Source organism: Paramormyrops kingsleyae, chromosome 3 (assembly GCF_048594095.1).
Source record: "Paramormyrops kingsleyae isolate MSU_618 chromosome 3, PKINGS_0.4, whole genome shotgun sequence".
Taxonomy (NCBI): Eukaryota; Metazoa; Chordata; class Actinopteri; order Osteoglossiformes; family Mormyridae; genus Paramormyrops; species Paramormyrops kingsleyae.
In genome coordinates, this window is record NC_132799.1 from 9,956,935 (window position 1) to 9,978,812 (window position 21,878).

Sequence of the window (21,878 nt, forward strand, 5' to 3'; positions counted from 1 at the left end):
CCTGAGTGATACACATAACTAAATACAAATGTAACATAATATTAACTTATAATAATATAATAACATATTAATTTAACAATTAAGTTAACATATTAACTTAGTACTTCATATACTGTTTTCAACTTGATGCAAGAATATTTTTTTTTACATCTGCATGCCTTCCACTGATCGTAATTGTCTAAATTTGTCAAAAAAGATAACAATCAATTGTAGAGTGGCATTCAACAGAATCCTTCATGTGGCATATTCATTCTTACATCGTGAGGTCATATTCTATCATAATGTAAATACACGTTGAACTATAAAAATGTATACTTGATAATCCTATTTTCTTTGGGCTTTGGGCTCATATTTCTGCCTGACTGATTTCCCTCCAAAGATCTCAGGAGTTTCTGCCAATATTTTTTCTGTATTTTGTATAGTGACACTAATAAACTGCCGTGTAACATGGGGCGTTTGTCACTGTCACAGGTGAGAATGTAATTAATGATGCAGGGGGCTAAGCAGCCCAGTGTATCTGCCTTTAAATACTCCTCAAGCTGACTGGGTTTGCTGGAGACCAGCTGGGGCTGCGCAGGGATCGATAAGGTCAAAGTTCAGTCATTCGTCCCATTATTAGCCTGACTGTTTCCATCATATCCCACGCTAATGATGCCTGGGGGGGGGGGGGGGGGGGTGGGGGGTGACGGTGGACTCAGGCATCATGGGCCACTTTTCACTGAGGACCAACCAAACCTTGGCCCTTCTTGCCAAATGCCTGATGGGTTTCCAGACTGGGGCAGCAAATGCAAAGCAGCTTCTCCATGCAGCAGAGGTTCAAAGTTTGTGTCCCCCAGGTCATATTTACAGTTACTGCACTTAAATCCGTTTTGATGTCACATAGCTAACTGCTTATTTTGCTAAGCAGGCTGTTTATGTAACTATTCTGTACATCTTTTTCTGAAACTTCCAGTCTCATGGAAAGAGAAGAATTTGAAGTGACCTTTGAACACATTATGCTGCGTTATCTTGCATTGCGTGTAAGACTAAAGAATTTGAAAATACTCCCTATTCCAAAACTTTGTCATTACTTGTACATTTCTGATTGCACATTTACTCCTAGATCTGTGCAATCAGAAAGGGACAAAAGACAATGGGTAGTAGAAAGTTCTTTAAATTATCTGCTTATAGACAGGCAATCTATTAAGCCCTTTTCATACCGTAGCAGTATGCTGGTGATAGGGCAAGTGTGCGTTCAGAGATTCATTCAAGAGAATGAACTATAGTCTTCAAGTGACAAGCTAGAGAAATGCTCCCACTTTTCAAGCTGTACAAATTACGTTTGGCCGTGATAACTCACAACTGGACACTTCATTTCAAGTTGAGTGCAACTGGACCAGTCAAAAGCTATTATCCCATCTTCTTTATTTGTAGCCTGTGGTTTTGGTGTAAGGAGTCTCAAATAAATACTGGTAAAATGCCACTTCAATCAAAAATATTGCCTAATCGTTCTCCAATTTGACTGAGTCCGGATGGTAGCCCATTCCAAATGACATAAACCATTTCAGGTCATGTGACCAGACTACCTGGCCATGGTTTTTGTGCTTTAACTCTTCTGACATAAAAAGTGAAACTATGCTTCACAGATTACAAGAAGAGAAAAACAAGTGTGTGTGGTAGCAAGAATGAGAAATCACCAAACAAACTGTACATTACGGTGAGTTTTATGTCAACCCATCATGTCACGTATGTGACTCAAATGACAAAAACAAACCCAAAATGGTTAAGATCAGAGCACACAGTCCAGTCTAGCACAGTAGGCATTTTCTGCTGAAATGCAGTCATAGATTTAGTTTCTTTGTGATTCTTCAGTTGGTGAATGCATCAGAGACTAGGAAAAGAGGTCAAAGTCAAACAAAACTAAAAATAGCCCCCTTCCTTGTTACAAGGGTTGAATATGAAAGACGAAGCTGTTGTTTGAGCAATATCTAGTAAAGATTTGGTTTGATTTTTCTTTCTAGTTTTCTAGTTTTTTTGGGACATATTGAGGAATACTTGCGCTGTCTTGTCAATAAATCAGTGGTAGTCAACACAGATATCAGTCTATCAGCCAGAAGTTTGTCTATTAAAGCAAAATGTAAGTGAGAGGAAATAAAAACTGGAAGCTGCAGGAAATTAATCAAGGAAATGGGTTTTGTGGCGCGTATATCACACCTAATCTGTCCTTTGTGCAAATGTAGCTTTCTGCAATTCTTAGCAATGGAGAACAACATGCTTCTTTGTGAAAAGCCACTTGTTCCCTGCATAATTAGAGATCTCATAGTCAGGGTAAAAGAGGGGGTGGGGAAGAACTGGGGGGGGGGGGGTCTTGTTTGCCCATTTAAAGTGTGAAGCAGATAATAGTATTTTCATCAAAGGCAGCAATTACATTCATTAGACAGGGTCTGGCATAGTACCACGGAAATTAAGTGCTGGGAGAATGAAAAGCTTAATTTGTACTTTTTTATTGTAAATCCCTCCCCCCTTGTCTCTTGTTTGAAATGCTTTATGTTGAGCAGAGAATCTCAAGGAATAGACTCCAAACAAGAAGAATAAATTCAGGGTCCTTCATCACCTTTTTGTGGTAATGACTAAGTAGACATGCTACTGACTACTGCTACCATAGACCCACTTTCCAAGAATTAAAAAACCTTTCTTTAGGGCTGATATCCAATGCAGCTTTTAAATGAACCCAGCATATGACTGGAGTCTTGAAAAAAAGCTCCGGGGCTTTTCAAAATTAATTCCCAATTCCTTTCAGAAGGAAATTAATTGTTTCATGTCCTATAAAACTGCAAACAGCACATAAATCAACCAGTTTAGAAGGAATGGAGGCCTTTTAATTCAAGCCCTTTAAATGTGAATTAGGGTAAGTGGACGACTCTATCACTTCCTAAAAAGCAGGTGCAATTTGTAGTGGTAGCGTTTATGTCAGATCAGTGATTCAAAAATGTAAAACTGTAACAACCACATATCTGTATGTCATAATGGCCAACATATGTTTATGGCTTAACAATATTAACAATGATCATATTCCGTAAAACCAAAATTATGAAAATATGCAAAAAGCACTAAAATATGGAACATTGATATTAATCCTTGTACAAAATGTAAAATGAGAGAAATAAAAAACATTAAAAACATTAGGTTTTCTCCAAACACAAAATTGACAACATTATCTTGAGACAATTGAAGGCAATAATAAGAAAAATAAGAAATAATGATTAAAATGACTTTTATTTGTAAGAACTCCATATTTTAATGAAACACAATGTGATTTAGCAGGAATTAGTAGTTTTTCTTACAGTTTTTCATTCAGTACTTACACTAAGAACTACATGCTTTTTTTTATATGCTGTGGCCCATGTATTAATGGCAGTTAATCTCAGACTGCGCTCCATCATAACCTGCCTCACAGACAATTAAAATAACGGTGCATCATGAAGTCGCCCATTTTTAATTAGGTCAACATGCATGAGATCTTGGCAAATTATTCACTGTGAAACATTTAAGTGTCTTCTGTGCTTGAACATGTAATTAAGCAGGTCAAAAGCTGAAAAATACCAATAGCTCTCACTGACATTTTATTGCAATTATTAGGATGATTTTAAAATAATATGTTTGTTATATGTCACAATGTCAACTGTTAAAAGCAACTAAACTTTTTTTAAGAGATTTTTTTTATTAAAAAGCTGATTTACAGATTTTTTTAGCTATTAAATTATTGATACTCAAGGGGAAGAAATAATTTATATCTAAATATCACCAATTAAAAACCTCAAATTAAATGACTACAATACTATAAGGTGCTTACAAGCCATTAGAAGGTTCTGTAACTGATGGTCTCGGTGGTAACTGGGTTCAATAAACAGGCACACAGTTTTACTCACCAAAAGTAAGCAGAAAACCTTACCTTGAACAGCCTTTACTATAAAGATACTTAATATTTAATAAGCATGTCAATAATCAAAGTAATATTTATTTAGCACGACTGTACTCAAAATCTTTTTTTTTTATATAGCAAGTTATTTAAGAGCATGACACATTACAAGACTTATTGGCCTGTTTATTTTTATTATGAATTTTTTATAGTTTGTAAATACTGTAATATAACTTTGAAAAGCATTTTGCAGGAGATCCCAGTCTGTCACAGTGTTCTCAAGTTATGTATTATCATAGCACTCCATCTAGTGTTTAAAATTAAAATTACACATGCACGTCATTAAATTATACGGGACATGGTTACAGGGAGAAGGTTAAATTGCATTGCTCCTTGAGACCCTCTGCTATGCTCTACTCTGATATCACATATACAAACGTACCTTTCACTCACTGATAGAGTATTTGCATTTCGGACTAAAACTTCTACAACCATCTAAAAATTTAGTTACAATTATCAATTATACCTATATTAGGGAGCAATATATCTGTATTACTGTATCCTTATAAAGTTTTTTGGTAACACAAGTTTTTAGTAATTTCTAAACACATTCATAATGCTATAAATATTTATGAAACGGAATAGCACATTATACCGACGGTTATAATGCATTATAAAGGTATCTATAGTGCATTATTGATGAGAGCTTCATAAAGCATTCATAATGCAAAATACACATGGCTATAATGTGTTATGCCTTATGATAAATATTTATAGCCATGTTTATAATGCTTTATGAATGGATTATTATTTGTAATGAATGTGTTTGTAACACGACCTTAAGTGTTACTAGTTTTTTTTAAAAATAAGTTTATGGAGTAATTAAAAGCAATACTCACTTACACAGGGATAATAAGTAATGTGATACAGCCTTAGACTGGGGTATTTAATTATATTGATGTAGCAGATGGACATTATACTAATAATTAACTAGCAAAAACTGTTAATGATTTCATGAAAAATAATGTAATGCATCCATATGTAATGATGACAGATGCGTCTTGGTTTATCAGTCCAGTTCAACTTTCTGTAAAAAAAATAATAAACTCCTGGTTTAAACGTTTGAGCATTTTTCTTTTCCTCTGTCGCCATCTGCTGTCACAAAAATATGTAACAAACATTGCAATGCAAAAGATGCATTAGAGATGCTTAACAGCCCAAAAACCTGCTCTCATCTGTGTATACATGTGTGTTTGTGTCTCATGGAGACCAAGATGGGATATGCAGAATGATTTTAGCACTGGGATTAATAAAGTATTGCTGCTGTATTCCAAATTCTGGGCCCTCCTATTCCCCTGTAAAGTGCTGGGCCCACTAAATTCTCCACGGAATCCATGCCCCTCTGATGCATCTTGGTATATCTGCTTTTTTGGGGTTTACATGAGTTTCGTCACAATGCAAAAAATACATGAAGATGAATTGGTGTCGTTGAATTGGCCTGCAGCATATATGGTCTGTGATGGACTGTACTTCTGTAATGCATAGACTGTGCAGTTCGGTACCTTATGAGATCACCTACATAAACACAAAAGTTTGGTTCAAATAATCTAAAACTGAAAGGGCAGCGGGTTGAGGAAGAAACTACTTGATTGGTTCTGAGCCTGGGGTTATTTGTGTAGAGGAGGACAGTAAATATTCTGCCACAAGGAACCTCAGATTTATGAGAGAACTTGCTATGGGAAATGTAGACAACACAGTACAAAGGCACAGTGATGTTTTACCAGCAAGTAGAAATACGCATAGATGGACAAGTAAATTACTGCATTTATAAAGGATTGCCTGTCTATGGGGAACTTTTTCACGCACTGGCATGCTCAAAAAGAATCAGAGATACTGTAAATCCAGGATAAAGCCAGTGTAATTGTACAGTAAAATAAACTAGTAGCTTTTGTGACAAAGGTATCATAGCTTATCATTTGTCCATCACTTTGACAACTACTGTACTGCAGTAATGTGGTATAAAACAATCCTCTATCAGCTGTGCTTTTTATTGTGGTGTTTATGGCTACTAAACTGATCATATTTTAACTAGTTGCAGGTTTTACGAGAGCAAGGAATGTTTTTCAGATGCTGCTGATGCAACTTCCATCTCATGTCTTTTTTTCACTTGTTTAATCCAATGCATGTGTTTCGTGTAGATTTCAGGTAATGAAAGATTCCACTTCAACAACAGCTGTGCTTATTTTGCATGACATAACTATTTTTAACAGTATAATTTGCATACCCTTGTTTCAAACCCTTCTGCTGACTTTTGACCTGGACAGCATTTTGCAATTCCGAATAACACTGCACAGCTGCAAACTATAGCTGATTTACACCTGTTATAGCTGATTTACAGCTTGTTAATACATTAGTAGTAACTCAATAAAGAAAAGACAAAATGTCTTGTCTTTGTGAATGCTTTAATCATAGTTATAGAGTGCGTTGCGATAAAATAAAGGTTTTATAAATGCTGTATGAATGATTTTGTAGGCAATATAAACATCGTGATGTTATTTGCCGTGTCTCAGCCTTTTGTATCAATGGCGTCTCCTGCATCTGTGTCTTGAGTACCTGGAAAAAAAAAGAGCACATTGATTTAACTAATTGGTTGGTGTGTGGTTCAGCAGGTGAGGACTTTGTGGCCATGATTTGGAGGATGCCAGGCCAAATCCCACGCCGGGCAGAAATAATGATCTCATAGGTGGCACTTGAGCAAGGCCCTTAAGCACGACTGTTCCACAGGTGATGGACACTTGTGTGTTTGTCTCATGGACAGTGAGCTGGGATATATATGTATATATCTGCAATACATACATATATATATATATATATATATATATATATATATATATATATATATATACACAAAGGTACAGTGGCACCTCAGTAACTCATTAGAACTCAAATTTCTTAAAAGCCAAACCAGTTCGAAAAAAAATGACCTAGAACTTGATCTGAATCTCAGAAGTCAAACCGTGAACGCCGACCTAAGCTTGTACACGCGGGGAAATGAGTCACGCGGCCTGTCTCTCAGCTGGAAAGAAAGGGTAACGCTTCGGTCTCAGCCTCGCATTCACTGTAATTGCATCGTTTGTTGGTGATAGTGCTTTTTTTATTGAAAATATCAGGTAATACACTGTACTTTATATCATTTTGGTAGCCAATGCTCACCAAAAAGTTACGCAATAGTTGTACAAATGTTACAACCTAAAAGTTTTACGATTTACGACTTACGAACAAATTAATGAATACAGAGTAATAATAAAAATAAACAATGGACCGCATGGCATAGTCTAGTGTTAGCGCAGTGTTGGGGCATGGCTTGTGGTAGTGTTGGGGTACATTCTTTATCGTTTTGGAAGCCATGAAGAAAAAAATGTTACAAATGGCATTTATTTTCTTACTTTACAAATGACTGTTTTGATAAATGTGCTTAGATGTGTTTAGTATACGCTCTTCTTGTTTTATCCTCTTTATCTTCTTGTTTTATTATTGTGTTTAAATGCAAAAAAAAACCAACATAGTTAGGTGTAATTTTTTGGGGCCGGGAACCAATTAATTGGTTTTCCATTATTTTTTAGGGGGAAAAACTGTTCAAATCCTGAGTTCTGAACGGATTAAGTTCGAGTTCTGAGGTACCACTGTATTTCATTGTATATGAAGTCCTATGCTAGATAAGAACAGAACACTTTATTCATCAATATAATATTTTCTTTTCAACAAACCCATCTTGCTCTACAGTGCAGGTTCGAGCTCACATGCAGTGTCGAGCTCGCATGCAGTGTCCCTGGAGCAACTGGAGGCTAAGAGACTTGCTCAGGGTCTGAACCCATCACACCACACAGCACTGGAAGAACCATTCTTTCATAAAAAGCAGGGTCACAGCGACAGTATTAATGCTACTAAAACTGATCCGTTCATACTAATCTGTACTGACAAAATAGAAAAGAAAAATAGATGGAAGAAAAAGGATGGAAAGATGTTCTTGGAAGGACAACATTTACCTTTTAGTTGGATGGGCCCCAGGATCACAGTTGCGTCTCCATGAGTAGAGCTCAGGGACCTTGCCTTACGGGTCCGACAGCCTTGAGTGCAGCGTGAGTTGAAGTCGTTGGCCTGACACACAACAACTTTACATTGTATGTAAACAGAAGGATACATGCGCAGAAACTTGAAAGCCTGGAACCTGAAGCGGGCGACACTTCTGGGAATGTTGCTATATGCGTAGTAGCTGTTGTCCTTTTTACAGCTGATAGAGAAGGAAAAGGAGAGTCAATCGACAAGGACAAACAAGGCTAAGTGTCTTCTATCAAGATAACATAAAAGATCATAAAATAAGTTCAGCCTTATGATAATTATTCGCAAATATTTTCCTCCTTTAGATTTACCGCCGATCACCCAGAATTCGATAACTTTGAATAAGTAATACATATAATCATATACATTCACCCTGGTGTCCTATCCAGAATGTACCCACACCTTGTGTTCTATGTGACCTGTTAATAGGTATAGAAATGGATGGATGGGTGAATGGATGGATATTGACACTAAAACACTGAAATATAGCATTTGATAAATACATAATACTATAAATTGGAAGACTGCCTAGATAAAGTGTTAAAGACTAAATTAAAAACAAAACCTGTCTCACCCACTGCGGACCAGTTCATATGTCCGAGTCTCAAAGTCATCTTCATAGGGAGAGGTGACACAGGTGTCCAAGAACAACACCAGGTTGTCGGAACGTCTCTGCAACTGGACTTGCACATACAGGTACTCGTTCAAAGTCACCCGGTAGGGTGAGTCAAACACTGGGTAATTGAAGTTGCTTGAGGTATAGAAGACCATGGAGGCATTGAACTTCCCGATTCCTGTGATGTTCCCGTTAACTTGCTCAAGGGCCTCATACATAATATGGGCTGTGGTGTCCGGTTCCATGTAACAACCCACCCGCAACTGGAAATCCGACAGACGTGTGATCTCTCCAGTTTCTGACCCGGAAGCCCTCACGTTATTGGTGTAGACGATTTTACCATTGCTGGACTATCCGATGGAAAAAAAAAATCATGTCACACAATCAGCAAAGAATCCCTTTTTTTTTTCCACAAGTACCTGGCCAAGTGAATTGGGATTAAGGGAGCAGTGTGTCAGATCGTCAACACTGAGTACTGTACAGGTTTTTGAATGTAATACACTTATAGCAAACCAGAATTTAGTGAATTTGACAGCCTTGGCAGTTATTTTCTCATTTTAGTTAATGAAACATATGATAATAATACAACTTAATTTCAAACTATGCCAAAAAACATTTTTTTTGTTTGGTTGAACTAGTGTCGTACCTCTTGCCGTGTACCACATGTGTTCAGTGGGAAGTTGAAGATGGTCTCGGAGGAAAACACTTGAGGTCTGCAGTATTGGTCATTCAGATATAAATCACTGCCACTGTACCCGAATCTCCTGAGGTAGGAAGCCTGAATTACTATATTCATTTTGTCGGAAGAGCAGTCCACTTTTCCTGAAATGGGAAGTTCAATAGGGTTTTTAAAAATATATTATTTCAATAAAATTTTGAAAGATTTGCGAGATTATTAAACACAAACACTGGCTCTATCTGCTATTCAAATTTCTTACGGAATGCTCCCAGTCCTTTCTCAAGATCCAGATCATTCTATCTCTGACCTCATTGAAGTAAAAGTTTGTGACAATAAACAGAGATATACGTAAAAATATAAATAACCACCCGGGTACTACCTGAGCTTTCTGGAAGCGAACTGCTGTAAACAGCCTGAAAGCCTCTGCCAACCTCTGTGTAGTCAGTCCTGAAGAGAACAGTCAGGTATCTGGAGGAGGAGTGGAACATTCCTGTGGTGCTATTAAAGCACATGTTGCCAAGACACGGGGAGCTCAAGGAGGGCCCATCATACACAGAGATGTAGTCACAGCCACAGCACTTCTCCAGGCTGTCAGGAAATAATATGTCAGGTCACTTTAAAGGGAATTTGCATGGGAATGTATATGCATATTAAAACAAAGCAAATTGAATATTTACTTAATGTCGTTGAATGTCAAAAATACTCTCTGTTCCGGAGGAGCAGTTATGTACCAAATGCAATGAGCATTGTCATAGTAATAGTTGGGGTAATTAGGGCTGGAAAATGATCCAGAGCCATAGAGGTGTCCTCCACAGGATGATGAATCTTCAGGGAGAGGCAATGATCAGACATTTACCAAACTGCAAGCATTTTGATAATTCCGAGAAACAAGTTGAAGATGTTTCTTTGCAATGAAATATCACACAGGAATTTTCTCATATTTACATGCAAATGTTGTTGTTGTTGTTGCTGTTGTTCTACTTTAGAGGTGTCTTAGGCTTAGGTCACATACTAGACCTGCATATAAGTGATACATAATATGACATAGAAATAGCAGGAATGGTACCTGGTGTATAATATCCTCCTGTTGTAGAAGGTGCACAGTAATCTATAAAAACAAGAAAGGTAAGGGGCTCAGTAACATAGATCACATACAGTAACAATTAAAACTGCCATGATCATCTCTCTGATAGTGAATCTACTGCTTTTCTATACCCATTCTTTGTAGCTGTCCTTACAGAATGCCAAGTGTTTGTGATTACCGTGGAAGTCAGGGCAACAGCTGCCATAGTATTGGCAAGAATCTTCGCATGAACAGGTTCCCAGGTAGTAGCCACAATTATACATGCAAGATGCAGAAGTAACACCTAGTAAAGGACAGAGTATTAGTAATATCACAACAAGATTATTTTGTTTTCTCAACATAAAATGCTCTAGTATGGCATTTTTTCATGAGAAAAAAATGATTTGGCCAGAGAAATTTTATAACAAGTTTCTAATTTTGCCTGAAATGGATAAAGAGTAAAAGGATAAAATTTAATTCTTATATGGACAAAAATAAGATAAAAATTACTAAAAAAAAAAAAACACAATACTTGATTCTGCTGTCATAGGAATTCCCGTTGAGCCAGTACAGTATTCTGTAAGAGAGAGAGAGAGAGAGAAAAACCAATGTGTTATATAAAATGCGCAATATGCAGAATACATATCAAATGATCATTATCTATTCATATCTTACCAAAATTCGTGTAGCCACAATGGTCACAGAAATCAGGACAGCAGTTTCCAGTGAATTCACACGAGGAGGAACAGGAGCAGGTTCCTAAATTGTAGCCGCAGTTGTACCTACAGCTGTCTTGTCCAGTGTTGTAAATGGCTTTAAACCCAACATTTGTAACAGAGGAGTCTGTTTTAAAGACTACAGTCAGGTAGTTTGAAGAAGAGTGGACTGGTTGGCCTCTGCCATCGTTATGGCAGAATGACTGCAACAGTGTGGAGCTGGTTGAGGCGCCATCATACACAGTGACACTATCACAGCACCCGCAGCTCTCCAATCTGAAAAAACATTGAGTTCAGAAGTATGTGATTTCCCATCCTTGCTTGATACACAGTATCCGACAACCCAATGGAAAATTCCACACAGAAATGTTAATTTTGTTTCTAACACAGAATCCAAGTTTAAAGTGTCTGTATAAATCTGTCACATGTGCTATCAGATTTCACCTGAAATGTCTATAAACAACTAATGAAAAATATATAAGAAACCTAGAAAGAATGTGGATCATTTATATAATCGTTACTATTGGTATACTAAATATGTTATTTAACTATGGCTAGGTTTATCATATCAACTGTATTAGTTCAATCTCTATCAAACAAATTGGTTCTAGTTGTGTATCTCAGTAAGGGTATCTGTCGAAAGAATAACAGTGTATGTTGTATGAAACATAAAAAGAGGAATTTCAGGGATTGTGAGTCCTGATTCCTGCCCCACAGCCTGTGTGCGTGTGTGTGTGTGTGTGTGTGTGTGTGTGTGTGTGCGTGTGTGTGTGTTTCATGTTTTTATTATATTATGGGGACCAAATGTCCCCCACAATGTAATAAAAACCAGTTTTTTTATGTTGTGGGGACCATTTTTCAGGTCCCCACAAATAACAATGAACGCAATCATAAAACTAAAAATGCCAAAAGTCTTGTATTTTGTTTGGTTACTCATGGTTAAGGTTACAACTGGGTAGGGGTTAAGATTGTCATGTTGGGATTAGAGTTTTCCTCATAGAAATGAATGGAGAGTCCCCACAAAAATATAATTACAAACCTGTGTGTGTGTGTGTGTGTGTGTGTGTGTGTGTGCGCATTGAAATGAATGGGCGGTCCCCATAAGGATATGTTTACCCTACATACAAGTGCGTACGTGCGTGTGTGTGTGTGTGGGTTTGCATAGATCGCATTTGAAAACCAAATTGTCCCCAATGTGTAGTAAAACCTGAAATTTCCCTACTTTTGGGGACATCTTTTGAGGTCCCCATTTGGATAACCTCAGTTTTATAAAAATCTGTAAATGCAATCAAAAAAGTAAAAATGCCAAAAGTCTTGTATTTAGGTTGGTTACTTATGGTTAAGGTTAGGGATGGATCGGGGTTAAGGGTGTTGTGATTGGGATTAGGGTTTTTCCCATAGAAATGAATGGACGGTCCCCATTTAGATAGGAAGACCAACTTGTGTGTGTGTGTGTGTAATTTGCATGTTCTTCCTTTGGTCATGTGACGTTCTTCCCATGGCCTAAAACACATGCAGTGAAGTGAATTGTTGTTGCTCTTAGTGTGTGATAGTGTGCCTTGCAGTGGATTACCATCCCTGTCTGGATCTCCCTCCACATCTTCACCTGTGCTTCAGACTCCCTGCAACATATTATCAACATATAATCCTGAAGATTGCTCACTCTCAATTATAACACACTTACCGTATGTCTACAAGTGCCAAAACAATCCTTTGTCCACTGGGAACCTTAATTTGCCACGTACATTGTGCATTGTTGAAATAGCCAGAGGGGTAATTAGGGCTGGAAAACCACCCAGATGAGCTTGTTAATACACCTCCACAGGAATCTAAAGAGACCCAAAAAAGGCACCACAAAATATGGCTTGTAGTATATTGCGAATGCAAGATGCACTGTGAATAAACCAGTCAGATATGTTTTCTTTGATATTCCTAGGAATTAAAAAATGAGTGACAGTTTTAGAAATGGTGAAATACCTGGTACGGTACTCGTTACTGGATCACAGAATTCTGTAAAAAAAAAAAACCACAATAACAATTAAAACTGCCATGACCATCTCTTTGATGCAGCATCTACTGCTTTTCTATACCCATTCTTTGTAGCTGTCCTTACAGAATGCCAAGTGTTTGTGATTACCGTGGAAGTCAGGGCAACAGCTGCCATAGTATTGGCAAGAATCTTCGCATGAACACGTTCCCAGGTAGTAGCCACAATTATACATGCAAGATGCAGAAGTAACACCTAGTAAAGGACAGAGTATTAGTAATATCACAACAAGATTATTTTGTTTTCTCAACATAAAATGCTCTAGTATGGCATTTTTTCATGAGAAAAAAATGATTTGGCCAGAGAAATTTTATAACAAGTTTCTAATTTTGCCTGAAATGGATAAAAAGTAAAAGAATAAAATTTAATTCTTATATGGACAAAAATAAGATAAAAATTACTAAAAAAAAAAAAACACAATACTTGATTCTGCTGTCATAGGAATTCCCGTTGAGCCAGTACAGTATTCTGTAAGAGAGAGAGAGAGAGAGAAAAACCAATGTGTTATATAAAATGCGCAATATGCAGAATACGTATCAAATGATCATTATCTATTCATATCTTACCAAAATTCGTGTAGCCACAATGGTTACAGAAATCAGGACAGCAGTTTCCAGTGAATTCACACGAGGAGGAACAGGAGCAGGTTCCTAAATTGTAGCCGCAGTTGTACCTACAGCTGTCTTGTCCAGTGTTGTAAATGGCTTTAAACCCAACATTTGTAACAGAGGAGTCTGTTTTAAAGACTACAGTCAGGTAGTTTGAAGAAGAGTGGACTGGTTGGCCTCTGCCATCGTTATGGCAGAATGACTGCAACAGTGTGGAGCTGGTTGAGGCGCCATCATACACAGTGACACTATCACAGCACCCGCAGCTCTCCAATCTGAAAAAACATTGAGTTCAGAAGTATGTGATTTCCCATCCTTGCTTGATACACAGTATCCGACAACCCAATGGAAAATTCCACACAGAAATGTTAATTTTGTTTCTAACACAGAATCCAAGTTTAAAGTGTCTGTATAAATCTGTCACATGTGCTATCAGATTTCACCTGAAATGTATATAAACAACTAATGAAAAATATATAAGAAACCTAGAAAGAATGTGGATCATTTATATAATCGTTACTATTGGTATACTAAATATGTTATTTAACTATGGCTAGGTTTATCATATCAACTGTATTAGTTCAATCTCTATCAAACAAATTGGTTCTAGTTGTGTATCTCAGTAAGGGTATCTGTCGAAAGAATAACAGTGTATGTTGTATGAAACATAAAAAGAGGAATTTCAGGGATTGTGAGTCCTGATTCCTGCCCCACAGCCTGTGTGCGTGTGTGTGTGTGTGTGTGTGTCAGAGCATGTGTACCTTACCTTATGGGGACGCAATGTCCCCACAATGTGATGAATACCCTTTTTTTTTTTCCTTACAGGGACCAGTTTCCTTAATAAAAATCTGTGATTGCAATGAAAAAACTAAAAATGCAAAAACCTTTGTATTTTGCTTCATTTCTTATGGTTATGGTTAGGACTGGGGTTAAGGTTGTCATAGTTAGCGTTAGCATTTTCCCCATAGAAATGTATGCGCAGTCCCCATAAAGATATGTTTACCCGACATGTGTGTGTGTGTGTAATTTGCATGTTGTTCCTTCGGTCATGTGACTTTCTTCCCATGGCCAAAAACACATGCAGTGAAGTGAATTGTTGTTGCTCTTAGTGTGTGATAGTGTGCCTTGCAATGGATTACCATCCCTGTCTGGATCTCCCTCCACATCTTCACCTGTGCTTCAGACTCCCTGCAACATATTATCAACATATAATCCTGAAGATTGCTCACTCTCAATTATAACACACTTACCGTATGTCTACAAGTGCCAAAACAATCCTTTGTCCACTGGGAACCTTAATTTGCCACGTACATTGTGCATTGTTGAAATAGCCAGAGGGGTAATTAGGGCTGGAAAACCACCCAGATGAGTTTGTTAATACACCTCCACAGGAATCTAAAGAGACCCAAAAAAGGCACCACAAAATATGGCTTGTAGTATATTGCGAATGCAAGATGCACTGTGAATAAACCAGTCAGATATGTTTTCTTTGATATTCCTAGGAATTAAAAAATGAGTGACAGTTTTAGAAATGGTGAAATACCTGGTACGGTACTCGTTACTGGATCACAGTATTCTGTATAAAAAATAAAAAGAAGAACAATCACCATGTGGTTCCCATAAATTAACCTCCTTTAACTGAAACTTGCAATGGTGGTTGAATTGGAAAAATAAATAACTAAACAAACATATAAACAAACAAAGAAATGTTATGTGCAGAGGCAGCAGAAAAGATATGATTGTAAACTCTGTTACAATATGGAAATTAAGTGTATTTAGGTTGCATATTGGTTGCTACTAAGAACTTTCAAGCAAAATTTGTATTTTTATGTAATATAAATATTTACTGTTATTTTTTGCCATAAATAGATGAACAGCATATTGCCTGTATCAAAATAACCCAAATACATACAAATCATACTATTTACTAAGGTCTGTTAAGGAATATAAAATTTGAATAAATTATTGTAACTTGCATTCTTAGTTTTTACCCTAATACTATAAAAGATCATTATTTCAGGGAACAAGGCAATCCATTCTTCCACCTAACTTTCCAATTAACCTTCAAAAAAATCTCACAATGCATAATCATTCTCCCTATATGAGATATACTACATATGAAAAGACTCCACAGCTACCTGTTTGAGCATAATGTCAGGCTACTTCTACTTTTTTGACAACATAGCGGTAATCAGTTTTGCTAGAACTATTCATCCAAAGTTAAAGTAAAACAGACATATCTACAGACATTAACCTCTCTAGATACCATGAACAAGTCAAGCACAGTAGTTGGGAACCGTAATGCTGACAGCTGCTCAATCATGACGACGATGATGATGATGATGATGATGACAGTAACATGTTTTATTTTAAAGGTGCCTTTCAAGACACGCAAGATCACCTCAAAAAGAATAAAAAGAACACCATGACAGCATCAATACAATCAGACATTACAAAGTAAAAACTCAGGAGCTTTCAAGCAGATGGACTCAAAGTGAACATGCCAGCCTGAGAAAGGTGGGGTTTCACAGCACTTTAAAATTGTGTTATACTGTCCATTTCGCTGGCCTGAGGGGGAGAGAGTTCCAGGGTTTTGGTGCAGTGTGGGAAAAGGCTCTAGAACCCATGTCTGGGATAGAAAGAAGGCCTGCTGATAAGGACCAGAGGGAGAGGGAGGGAGGGTAGGCCCGCAGAAGATTAGTGAGGTAAAAGCAGGACTTTAAAGTGTATTCAGCAGGACACACTGCTTACCTCTGTAGTCGGGGCAACAGTTATTATTGTACCAGCAGTCATATGTGCAGGAGCAGCTTGAGTAGGAGTAACCACAGCCGTACATGCAGGAGTCCGTGGAATAGTCAGTGGTGAAATAGTCTAGCAAAGAATTTACAAACATTTTATAACGCATTGTGCACATCGGAATGTTTTAGTGACAAAACAGATGGGTCTGGGAGAATAATTAAGAAAGTAGAGCCTGTTGGTGATATTTATGTACTTTAGCGAAACTAGTGGTGTAGATTTGAGTAGTAACGAGTACGTAAGTAACGAATACCAGGCTGTAACGAATCGTTACTAGTATTCAGCCGTTCAAGGATTCGTTGCTGACAGTAACGAAATGACTGATCAAACCGCCCAATCGGCACTCGCCTTGCAGACTGTTGTTTGCGGCAGCTCTGGCTGGCATGCAGTTGCAGCTGGTTTCCATTATCTGAAGCCTGCGCTCATTGCCTGCATGTTGTATGGCCCACATACGAGTCTTATGGGGGTAGGGTTAGCAAGCGGGTTCCGTCTAGCGCAGGGGTGCCCACACTTTTTCAGCTTGCAAGCTACTTATTCATGACCAAGTCAAAATTATCTACCTACTATATTTATGTATACAAATATTGAGTATTATTATTAATAATAATTTTAAGAAAGTATTTTTGAATTGAACTGGGATTTTAGTTCCTTCACCTTTCTCTTTCTCAGCTTGCTTTTCGGAGGGAAGTTAATGTCGTAGTTTTGATGAACAGTCCGAAAATGCCGCTCCACATTTCCCTTCTTCGGAATAGCAATGGTAGGCTGACAGATGAGGCAAACGCACTTCGAATATGACATGGTAGAAAAAGTCCTCCTCCCATTCCGTATGGAAGTGGTAGGTTTTTGGCTTCTTACTTGGTCCTGCTCCCTCATTCATTTTTATACCCTTTCTAAGTTTAGTATAAATAAATTGGAGGCTAAGTAGGTGACTTGGTAACTTTCTAGAGTTTTGCAGCAACTGGAGCGGCTGAACTCGTCATCCATCCTCTATTTTTTATGCCATACAATCTACCCAGACTACCTTTGCGAACGACATATTGGGCACCCCTAGTCTAGCTTGAGACTTGCCTCCAGGCTCCTGCCATCTTGAGTAATCACTCGAAAAACCCGTTTCCACTATCCAACTGAAAGTACCGAATAACGATACGGTCATCGATCTGAATGACTACCGACTGCAGTACCGATATCCATTTAATTTCTGTCAGCTGAAAAAGTGCAAATGATCATGTTCCTTAACCACGATCTTTGTTCAAAACTATGATAAATAGCATCTTGACAGCACATTTGAGTTGACTGACTGGCATCCCGCTCTCCTTTGTTTGCGCGGCGTGCATCTTCACACTCAATTTTGAGAAAGCAATTGTGATTGCAGTTCTTACAACCAGCAATAGCACCATGCGTCAAATTACCAACACTAACGCGACGCTGCTAAGCACTGTAGGTTTACGGACTGCGGTATATTATAGGTAGCAGCATTCGTTATTGTATGCATAGCCAACCTAAGTGGTAACGAGTATTAAGTAACGAATTCTGGATTGCCGAGTACTCGGTAGTAACGATTACGCAAAAATAACGGATAACCTAGGGTGACCAGATAATCCATGTCAGGGAGGACACTTTGAGCTACTTCGGGTTTTACAAACTACTTTCAAATTGAAAGGCTCCTGTGCTCGGCTAAATAGTTCAGCTCTTCTTGTGCTTTGACTGGTTTGTTTCCTTGACTGAAAGACTCATCCAGCTGTTTCACATTAGCATTAGTGACACATGCATGATTATAGGAGACTGACCAATCAGCACACAGCAAGAGCTGAGTGCTTAAGTGAAATCCAGGTCCGTTTAATTGAAATGGTAATTTACAATTCCTGTCCTAGCTCAGAGTGTCCTCCCTGACATGGATTATCTGGTCACCCTAGGATAACCACATCACTAAGCGAAACTGATACATGGAAATTTGATGGTTTACAGTGTCTGTTCATTCATTAACGTTTTTTACTTCCCCTCTTAGGTTTAGAACAGTTGGGTGAAAATTTGTCAACCGTTGTACTGGTTCAAATGGACTGTTTCAAAATCACTCATAACCTTTTGAACTGTAAAGAAATTAGGATTTTCTGTCTTTTCAACCGAAAGCAATGCCAGTAGCATGTTGAGTCACATTACAGTTTGAATTAATTATATTCAGACATCTAAAGTACCATTGTATGTTAATACATTTAAAATGTCAATAATCCATGTAAATCAACTTTTGCATCACTAACCTGTTACCCAGTACCGTCCTGTAATAGATACAGAGTGACAGTTTACAATCATCCTTCTGCATATTTCATACAAAACATCATTAACACACACACATAAAACATAAATATGAAAAATACATTTATATACATTTATTGTTATCCTTGCAGGTGCATATTGGTTATCTTGGTAATAAAAAAATCAGTAGATTACAGTAAATACATGTAGTAGATGTACATACCATGAGTGTCACTGACGGCCAGCAAAAGGCTTAGTAGGAATGATATGGTGTGAAACTCCATGGTTCCCCTACCCAGGTCTGTCCCAAATGACCATAAATGATCGCTTATATACCTGATGTGCCTAATATTTTTCTGCATATTTGTTTGAGGGAGTAATAAACTGTGAGGAGATTGCAGGTGGATCAACATAAATCATCAGCACCTGTAGGAATCACACGGTTTGGTTAGCCAATACAAAACATCTACTGTTATAAATTTGGAGAAAAAAAAAGTTTGATATATACTTGAATGCAACCTTAGGGACGTTGTAAAGCAATTTCATAGACCAGAGAATTTATTGTTAGCTGTTGTCATATGTCATGAACCATCTGCATTCTCATGGTTCAGAATTCCGCTTCCTCATCTGAGGTGTTCCCTTTCTCTCTCGATGTCCTACACATGTCCAGTGTAAACACAGATAAACCCAATCTTTACAGCACCCACATCCCAGAAATTTAATTATTGCGGTAAGTGATAAAATGCTTGACTTCATCACAAACTCATAACTCAATAATTTGTACAAGATATAAATAATAATAAAAAAAACAACATGCAATGGTAGTGATTCACTGTAAAACACCTGTAAAGCTTGTTGGGGTATGTAATGTCACTCATCCAGCTTCCATACCCACTTATACTTTACAAGGCTGTGGTGAACCTGAAGCCTATCCTGGGAAGTTGAGGACTGGGGATACCCTGGCCGGGAATTTGAGGACTGGGGATACCCTGGCCGGGAAGTTGAGGACTGGGGATACCCTGGCCGGGATTTCCTCCCATCTTTCTAGATATAATACATCTACATAAATGCACATAGTGAAGGGCAGATATGCTTTAATGCGCTATTACTTTATGATCGCAGAACTGGATTTTTTTTTTGTTGTTTGAACAGCATTGCTGATACAGGTTTTGCAAACAGGACTTTCCATATCAGCCTAAATGATAAGAGTAAATTACCGCCTCTGCACTCAGTACGTATTACTTCAAATCCCACGTAGATTCTCCAGTTGCTTATCAAAATAAGAATACTTTACTGATCCCTGTGGGTAAATTCTCTTTTTGTCTGTCCCATCTTGCTCTCCGTGAGACACACATGGAGGCGAGAGCAAGGTTGGGGGGTCACAGCAAAGGATCAATCACACATGGTGCCCCAGAGCTGCGAGGTAAGGGCCTCACCTAAAGCTCCACAGGCATGTGACTATTCTGGGGATGCTGGGCTTGGACCAGAGATCTTCCCATCACAGGTACTTGAGCTCACTGCACCTCACACCGATCCTGGATAGGCATAAGCAGTGCTTCATTGGTAAATCAGAAGGTGCCGGAATGTGAAGGGCCTATGAGAGCTATGTATTTTTAAGAATAAATCTAAAGTAATAAAGGTGAAATTGCACAAAAATTGGTCTGTAAATTAAAATATATATGTATTTTTAATTTATTGCTATTGTTTTCGTTTTTTTAACCAGAGACCTGCTGGATTTGCCAAAAAAGCAGACAGTGAAAAACAGTGAAGTCCGGAATGTGTTCTAGCAGGATCCAGCACAAATTAGGCACCAGGTATACGGTAGGGATACATCCCAGACAGGATGCCATCCAGCACAGAACACACACACAGGTTTGTACGTCTATCTTTGTGGGGGTCTTCCATTCAGTTCTATGGGCAAAACGGCCATCCCAGCTATGACAACCCTAAACCCAGCCCTGACCTTAACCATAAGCCAACAAAAAAAATACAGAACGTTTGACATTTTCAGTCAGTATTATTTCAGATTGTAGTCAGTATTATTATTTTTTTTTTTAATAAAATTGAGTTTACCTTTGTGGGGACTGAAAAAATGGTCCCCACAATGTCAAAATAACAGTTTCAATACAAGTAATCAAAGAGAGTGCAGCAATATGTAGTGCCCCTCACCCAAATGATTTTTAGAATCAGATTTTCGATTCATTATTTGTTGATAGAATAATCCATTCTGGAAATTCAACTGAACTTCGAATCACTAATACAAACAAGCGAGAATGGATACAAATGAGCCATATCATGCAGAACCCAGATTTGCATGTGTAAACCGTAACCACTGTAACAATAAAATATTACCACTATGCTATCTATTGTGTCTTTAAATTACGCAGTATCTGATTTGAGGGGTTCATTATTACAATGGGGTGGCGGGGTGGCACGGTGGCGCAGCCTCCCAGCAAGAAGGGCCTGGGTTGGGTCCCTGGGTTGGGTGTAGGACCTTCCTGTGTTCATATGGGTGTCCGCTGGGGGCTCCGGTTTCCTTCCACAGTCCAAAAGTGTGAGCAGTAGGTTAATTGGCGAATGTAAGTTGGCCCCGTGAGTGTGTTGGTTCCTGCCTGTGCCTGTTGTTCCCAGGCTAGGCTAGGCTCTGGTCCCCCTGGTTGGGTTTAAGTGGTGATGGGTGGATTATCACAATGTGGGGAAACCTAGCAAATGAAGCAGCGCTACATCCATCCCTCTTCAGATTAATAGGCAATAGATACAGAGAAAAACAAAGCATTCTAAAAGATATCAAAAATAGCTCATTCAAGGAGATGGCTGAGCAGAAACAAAAACCTTTCAGTACAAACATGAAGGGGAAAATAATATGTAAAGGACACTAAGGATGAGTAACAGGTGTAATAAAACAAAGCACCCTCCAGTGATAGAGCGCCCCACCCAGACTGCCATAGCATACACACACAAACCATAGCAGGATTTTATAAATTAATCTAATTTATACTAATCATCTGTGGAAATATTTCCATAGGACATAAAATTTTAGCTCTAAATACATACCACTACAGTATTAGTAAAATTACTACTCTGTG

At 38.1% G+C, this 21,878-nt stretch overlaps 1 protein-coding gene across 1 annotated transcript; it reads right to left on the reverse strand.

The window, feature by feature from the left end:
• Positions 1 to 6,343: 6,343 nt before the first annotated feature.
• On the reverse strand, positions 6,344 to 20,448 carry cuzd1.2 (CUB and zona pellucida-like domains 1, tandem duplicate 2). The gene is made up of 20 exons (XM_072709579.1): positions 19,016 to 20,448; positions 18,798 to 18,815; positions 16,498 to 16,617; positions 15,290 to 15,322; positions 14,997 to 15,141; positions 13,705 to 14,021; positions 13,562 to 13,606; positions 13,229 to 13,333; positions 13,069 to 13,101; positions 12,776 to 12,920; positions 11,051 to 11,367; positions 10,908 to 10,952; positions 10,575 to 10,679; positions 10,379 to 10,420; positions 9,990 to 10,137; positions 9,692 to 9,900; positions 9,280 to 9,455; positions 8,592 to 8,983; positions 7,945 to 8,189; positions 6,344 to 6,511 (listed from the first exon to the last, which is right to left on the reverse strand). Exons 1-20 carry the CDS (start codon positions 19,203 to 19,205, stop codon positions 6,465 to 6,467), a joined length of 2,877 nt encoding a protein of 958 aa, XP_072565680.1. The 5' UTR covers positions 19,206 to 20,448; the 3' UTR covers positions 6,344 to 6,464.
• Between the last annotated feature and the right edge of the window lie 1,430 nt (positions 20,449 to 21,878).

Excerpts from the sequence above, each read along its gene's own strand:
- cuzd1.2 (XM_072709579.1), bottom strand. The coding sequence starts at position 19,205 with ATGTTGATCCACCTGCAATCTCCTCACAGTTTATTACTCCCTCAAACA. Across the intron at positions 12,921-13,068 it reads AGTAACGAGTACCGTACCAG|ATTCCTGTGGAGGTGTATTA; the intron begins GTATTTCACCAT and ends GGGTCTCTTTAG. Across the intron at positions 10,953-11,050 it reads TTGTGGCTACACGAATTTTG|AATACTGTACTGGCTCAACG; the intron begins GTAAGATATGAA and ends TCTCTCTTACAG.